This window comes from Ambystoma mexicanum, chromosome 1q (assembly GCF_040938575.1).
Source record: "Ambystoma mexicanum isolate Mex_15411 chromosome 1q, UKY_AmexF1_1, whole genome shotgun sequence".
NCBI lineage: Eukaryota > Metazoa > Chordata > Amphibia > Caudata > Ambystomatidae > Ambystoma > Ambystoma mexicanum.
In genome coordinates this window covers 1037553452-1037561063 of record NC_090922.1, presented here as the reverse complement: position 1 = coordinate 1037561063, position 7612 = coordinate 1037553452, and the positions used below count along the sequence as shown (strand labels likewise).

The window sequence follows — 7612 nt, the reverse complement described above, 5'->3', positions numbered from 1 at the left end:
AACTCAGAACTGAAACTCAAATCATGGAAAACCTATGTTGCACAACAAATTAAATCTAAAATTACAGTTGACTACATTAAACACTTAAGCATGAACAACAAACTTTGATGAGTGAATGGAGTGGGACAAGGCAACAGCTTGGCGAAGTGGTATGATACATGGTGGCATGGCCAGAAGACAATCAAGAAGAACAAAAAATATAAGATTGCACCCTAGGGCCAGGAAGCCAAAACAGAGGGGTCAAGTAAGGGTGACTTGGCGCCCAGGAGCAAGTGTCAAGGAAATTGTGTGTGGGGCTGAGAAGTCCAGGGACCCCGGTTGCGTGACCTGTGATGGGCGGACTGTGTGGTATGACAACTGCACCTAGACAAGAGGATGGTGACAGCTAAGGACAACCCAAAACAAGCCCCAACGAGAGTCCAGGGATCCTGGTTGTGTGATCAGTAAAGGGTGAACTGTGTGGTCTGACAAATACGTCTAGACACGTGAATTCTAAATGGTGAGAGCTAAAGAGCTCACGAGACAAGCTTAACAAAACCACTGCAACACTTTTGCACTATACTTATCGTCTTGGGGACGGAGTCCTCCTGAGCCCCTTTTTAGTTTGGATTGTACTACTTAAAAATTAGGGAAGGGAACCCCAAGGATTGGTTGTGAACTATATTGCATTGAACTAGATAAGGAAACCTTTTGAAACTTTGCCTATTATGGAACTTTTTTATGCTTGGGGAAGGGGAGCCGAGAGGAAGCTCTGAGCTGGAAGAAGCTCAGAACTTTGTGTTAAAAACTCTCTTTTGAGTATGTCATCCCTACACATTGGTCTATTATAGTTGTGAGGGCAACTATAGGTTTTGGACAGGGACAGACTTTTAAGTTGAGCTCTTTGACACAGACTTTCCTTAGTTTCGTTCAGTTAGGAAAACCCCACATTATTATACGGCAAGATAGGCCTTCAACCATCCTGACATTTCAGATAAAGAAAAGTTTTTTTTTTTAAAGTCTGTTGTCTGTGTTATACTTCATGATGCCTTCACAACTGCCTCTAGCCCATCATTTGTATATGCCACTATTCCAGCAGCACAAGGTATAATCCTAGAACAAAAAGATTCTGTAACCACTTCAGCGACCCTCATGAATATGCTTGGGGCATTAGCTGGTTAAGCATGGATGGCAGAGGGAGAGCTAACTGGTAAGCATGTATGGCAGAGCAAGAACTAACTTCCCTAACCAGCTCGTTGCTGATAATGCAGATCTTCAAGAATCAAATGTGTCCAGTCTCTTTGAGATCCTCTGCAGGTAGCATGCCAAGGGCCACCTTCAGCTGATTGGGGATAATGGGAAAATCCCATACCACTATTGTCTGTATGCTGAATATGAGGGACCTTCTCCAAAAACGGATGCCTCGGATGAAAAAGAAAGTGTGGTAATGCGATGTGGCATTACAATATTTAGACTACATTTTTGGGACTGCATAAGATTATTTGTAAGGTCAATGTTACTAACTGTTGCAATAGGAGGAATGTGCAGGGACACATAGCACATAAGTGCACATTATCAGGCTGTACCACTGACTAGCAGAGGTGGTGCAGTTCTTCTGGAGACAGAAGCATTATGGGGATGCTAGGGTAGGATGATATATATCTTGCAAGGTTGACTAGACCTTTGATGCAGTGAAGTGTTCAGAAGGGGGGGGTGTTGCAGCAAGTGATAGTCTGGTAGGAGAGCACATATTGTGACAAATTGGATTGTGATGGGCATGCATCATGATGCAGATATGGTTGATGCTGTTCCACATAACAGGGCTTGCTAGCTGCCTTGGCTGACATCACGAAAGATGTGAAGAAATGTTGGTATTTAGCGTGACAACCAATTTGGATTGTGACTGGGCTGCTGACATGAATCAGTGCTGAAGTTGGAAGGGTGGGTTTAGGACTACACTAACAGAGGGTGAAGCAGATTAAAACGGGGCCACAAGATCGCAAGCAAACCTGACCCATTCATGTACATACATACCATGTGCTTCACTTGAGAATACGGGCCCGTAAAGTTAAATGACTAAGCAAGGTTCAGGGACAGTTCCAGTGATAGGAGATGGTATTTGGCATGAATAATTTTTGTGGGACTTACCAATGCCTGAAGAATCAAGTGCTGGCCGAGCTGAAACCTGTGATACTTGTATATTTGAATGAACTGGCCATGTTGTGCTAAACTAGATGCCCCACCTGCAGCATATCGAACAGATACAAGCCACAGGACTGACAGTGAAAGCAGAAACTGTAAGTGGCAGTTCGCCCTCGACATTATAAAGTGCCTTGATCATGTGGTGGGCAGTGGCCAACTGATGTTGGTGCACTCTAACATGGAGGACATTCCAATTTGCCATCCCAAACCAGGCAGAAGCAGGTCAAGGTCTTGTTGGGACCAACAATAATCTGGACGAAGGCGACCAATGTTTCTTGTACTCTGTGTCCTATGTATCTGACCTCCTACACAACTGTAGAAAAACCTCCATCGGACTTCCAGAGAACCCTGGTCATCTGATCACATGATTAATTCCAATGACCAACTACCAGATGCCTGTGCAGAGAGCTAAACAATCATGAAGTACAATGTATTCGAATGAGCATTTAGAGGAAGGACCACACTTACCCTTACAAAAGAATATCAGGCCCCCCAGATGACCTGCGAGCCCACACAGCAACACAAGTTCCCCTGTAGTCCTTCTGGAACTCAAACTTGGGAGCAGTAAGAGATGATTGACCAAAGGAGGCTGGACTTACGAGGACTAACGGATCTCTGAGGTGGGTGGTTAGGACCCCCAACTACTGACAATGACTGAATGCTTCTATGACCCTTGAACGTAAGCGTCCCCAACCAGCACGATCCTCCCCGCAATGAGAGACAATGATGGACTCTCCCAGAATGGGAATAAGGCCAAGACAAAGTGCGGGTGAGCTTAAATGGGAGTTTATCAATCAGAATACGGCATGCAAAGAACTCTGCAAACTCCGAGAGCGCTCTGTCTGACAATAGCAAAGACAGGCGTATATATTTACAAAAAACGTCATCAAAAGGCAGGAGGCAGTAGTTTCCAATACCTCGCACCCACATATTGGAACACTCTTCCCCACCCCATCAAAAATGAGCAAACGTTCTCAGGCTTCAAGAAATCCCTGAAGACGTGGCTATTTAACCAAGACTAATATCCCCTTCCAAGCTTCAGGAAATATCACTGTACTGAAGCCCTGCATTAAATGTCTTCGTGTATGATTATCTTGTATTCACATGCACTGCGCCCGATTGGCAATCTCTAAGAAATGTTTTAACCAAGCTGTCTGTAACATCGCCGTGGTACCCAAGGGTTTGGGCGAGTAATAAATGCAATAAATAAATAAATAAATAAAACCTACACACTATAGGGGGCACACGTTCAATGGGATTGGGTGGCGACGACTAGCTATAGGTGCTGCTGTGATGTGGTTGGTCTTGGCTGGAGGACATCACTGGTCAGCCTCGTGGGTTGGGCTGGGCCTGGCGGGTCAGCTGGGTCCATCTGGGCGGTGTTGTTGTGCCATTGTGGCCAGTGTCAGAGATGAATGTCTTTTCCTGACTTCTTTGCCCTAGGCCATGCACACCGCAGTCATTCAGTCATTTGCAATATTATCCTCTTTAGTAAATCTCCCAATAGGTTATGCTACAGGTTAATGCAACACAGGAAGAATGCACCTTGAGAGGGGTTTGATGGCGATTCATCAGTACATGGTTACCAGTGTCCTGTTGACCGGGAACCATAGGTCGTGGGGCTGGGTCTCAGGGCATGGGACAGACGGTACATGTCCTCCTGTCTAATTAGAAGTCGTTATGAATGTGTTGCTGTAATGTTGCCATAATATTGGGTGTCCTAATTTTACAGGGGCCATTAACCTAAGGTGATCCGGTGGGTTGTGGGGTTTAAGAGAGGGCGCCTCTGGATTTGTGTATTCAGGCAGAGGTTTACTGCTGGGCTGTAAATAATGCAGGTGGCGGGCCGTTGCCTTGGGTGCTGCAGAGGGAACTACAAATCTTTGAAGCGGCTCCAGCCTAGTTGGGGGAGGTGGAGCAGCGGGCGCGGGCCTCTGCTCTCTCGTCTGGCAGGCTTCGCAGGGAGGGAGGGGGAATGGCCTTGCACATATTCACAAAAGGTATCTTCCTCGTGTGTTGCCGATTTTAGGTGAAAGCATCATAAACATTCGAATACTATACAATTCTCATTGAATCATTCCAAAGCTTATATTTTAACATTGCTAAATGCCTCTCAAATATAGCCAGTCCGAGCACATTATTTGTATACTATGTTTTAGCAACTACAACATTTTGTTATATGCATATACATTTGCAGTAAGTGAGGTAGTAGTGAGGTTGGGGGAGCACATCGAAAACGACTCGCCACCGTACGTGATGGTAGTGGCACATAAGGGGCTTGGACATACACACATGAAGGGTGCATTCCCGCGTGTCCTTCACATGAGCCCTCAGTATGGTTGCATTTGTCTTCCTTTGCACTCTAGCTGCATTAGTTCGGTTATGGCGTGGGGCCGTGGGGTGTAAACTTTTCAATGATACGCATAACAAATAACCCCCCGGGACGCTTCTACTATTTGTACATAACTGCAGTGGTGTGGGTGCTTCATTGCTAATGCCATGTGAACATGCATTCTGCCATATCTATACATCTTACAGGTTTTCTAATCAAAGAGGTTTGTGGAGAAAATGCGCCCATCGCAGGTAGTTTTGGCATTAGTATTTGGGAACTTTTGCTTTTATCCGAGGGCCATTTTATAGTTCTTTTTCCACCCAGGCTCTGCTGGCCGGGTCATGTTGGGAGCAGCGATACACTGCGGAAGGTGAAATGTTACAGTGTTGGTATCTTACACTAGCTCATGTCCGTCTTGTTCGTGGGAACTGGATCACAGCGGATCTGCCAGGGAGCTGTGGCCACAGGGATAATTGAAACTCTCCAAAGGTGGGGGCCGCGCTGCAGTGCGCCGAGCTCACACCATCTTTATTAGACAAAATGGTTGCTGAGGCCTAGCTAAATTCAATATGTTTGGGCAATGTCTTCAGCAGGTGAGCCATCCACCACCTGGGCCCTGGTGGTAAGGAGGGGACGCCTGATGAGCCATGGCCCTCACCGGGGGAGGGGGTGTAGGCAAGGGGGGTCTTTTGGACCAATCCTCCCCTACACCCTCCTAAGCTCATTCCTGGACCAGTGGGAGCTTGGCTACCTGGAGAAGGATGTGACACCTCCAGGGACTCAGAACTCTGCGCTGGGATGGAACAAGCAGTTGTAGTGGGTGGAAGAATCCCAATACCATGGAAACAACCTACCTGCCAAGGTGTCATTCCCGGAGGTCCAACTCAGACCAACCATGGATACCCAGTAGAGGCTGGGATTCATCCCAAACTCTTAGAACTCTGCGCAGGGTAGGAAAATCTACCCCAAGAATGTGGCTGAACCAGAGCCCAAGGCCAGGAGCAGTAACACAATTGTATTTGCGGGACTCCTGGTGCTCGAACTCAGACCAAGAAAATGATCTAGATAATACGCCCCTTACACACTTTCTGAAGTTACCTACAAGAAGGGGTGTAAGCCTTCTTGTAATGTGTGTACTCTGGATGACAGATAGGGATCTTTGAGCCAATGTAGCCCACCTAATTAAACACTGAACTGGGGAAAAATGTAGAATGAGCCCTCATCATGACTTTCTCGACTTAACATCCTATATGCATGAGTTTGAACCTTGTTCCCCCAAGGAGGTATGGAGACGTCCTGGGTTTCATGGAACTTTGCTAGAAGAAAGTCAGTTGTTACCAGAGTTGCGGTCCACAGACCTCACCTCATACCGCATTGGGTTAGAAAAAGGTGAAATGTCATTCATCAACCACGTGGAGGACAAAGCTGATCAAGTCCCCCTCATGCAAGGCTGGTCCAGGGCAGGTGGCAGGCTGAGTTGGGGCTCCACCAGTACTGCAGGTGAACTCAGTCAAATGTCATATAGATCCAGTACAGTACCAGACAAACCTCTGCACGTAATGAGACACAGGCTAACAGTACTTTGAAAATCAAAATTCTGGAATAAAAATGTAAGATTTTATATCTGTGTGCTTTCTTTATTGTGCATGATCTTTCCTTGTTGATGATATAAGCATGTAATAAATTACATTTGGGACTGGATAAAAGTATATACCCAGTCTCCAATCCATGACAATACCAAACTGTACAATCAATATGGCATTCAATTCCTTGACTTGGATTTCAAGTCGCAGAAAATAAAGCAATAACACTGGTCATTAGTGGGTTCTTTACAATGTTGTTCTGCAGGCTCAGAGGAAGGCAGAGTATGTTTGTATTAATTCCAGATAGACGATAGATTAACCAGTGTTCTCTCTAGGGCTCCAGAGATTTCCACATTTCGGCAGTTTGTTGTTTTGCTTCTGGTTTATCAGAGTAGTCCAGGAGATTTCCATTCCACATGCCAATGCCCCTGAGCCCATGCTTTTTCACAAATGCCGCCTTCAGGGAAATACTCTGAGGGTCATCATACCACACTTGATGAACATTCCCTGCAGTGTCCTAAACAGACAAGAACAACCATGAGCACATACATTTTTATATACATTAACCACTTAAAACCTTTTAAGGTCAGTATTTCAAAGAAACAACCTGCCTGAATGCATTTAGTTCTCATCAACCTGTAACTGTTTTCCACTGAAACTAGACGGACAGCAGCCAAATACAGTTATCTTGGATTAGACATTCATAGGAATTTTAAAACAATTCTAGTGACTTGAGAAATTATGCAGAATACCTACAGAAAGACTAACCTAATACGTTTTCCTGGAAAGAAAAGTACAAACTGTTCTCAGGATAAGACAAAAATGTATTTACTCCAATGTTTCTTTCCCTCCATCCAAGTTCTAAAAGGACACATGTTTCTTAATTTTACTTTAGCCGAGAATATGATGTTTGATTTACAGAATTTTAACATACATCAGCAGGCTTGACGTTTTACTCAGACAATCATGAACATGGGCTGCGTTAACTAGTAAAGCATCAATTCTTCCTTCACCTCCTCTTCTTTAACCATTCCGGCACTTCCCTGCACCTCTGCCATGCCGTCTCAGTCCTCAATGTCCATTGGGCTATTATGGAAAGTGAAAAGGGCTCCGTACACAACCCCCTTTAAGTGACAACAGTGCGTTGTTGCAGATTTGCACCAAAGAAAAGCACTTAAAATGACTCCACTAGTACCCTCGCCAACCTATCATGAGAGCCAATGGTGAGATTAACCTGGAAAGCGGGTTGCCCATGATGGTAACGTGTGCCGCTGCCCGGTTACCAGTCAAAAGGTCGAAAACATTTGGTCGACGGGGCAATTGGTCGACACCATTTGGTCGAATGCCAATTGGTCAAATTTTTTTTTTTTTTTACCCCTTTTTTGGTTTTTTTGGGGGGGGTCCCGCCCCCCCCCCAACCTCCTTTTTTTTCTTTTTTTTTTTTCCCACACGAAAACCCACAAAACACATATATATATATATATATATATATATATATATATATATAAAAAAAAAA

General features: G+C 45.0%; 1 protein-coding gene across 2 annotated transcripts in view; it reads right to left on the bottom strand.

The window, feature by feature from the left end:
* Positions 1-6124: 6124 nt before the first annotated feature.
* CTBS (chitobiase) overlaps positions 6125-7612 on the bottom strand; it is a 183564-nt gene continuing 182076 nt past the window's right edge. For both annotated transcript variants that reach the window (XM_069641721.1, XM_069641722.1), the window contains exon 7: positions 6125-6613. In XM_069641721.1, the coding sequence (XP_069497822.1) occupies positions 6428-6613 (186 nt within the window). In that variant the 3' untranslated portion in view covers positions 6125-6427. The remainder of the gene's footprint in view (positions 6614-7612) is intronic.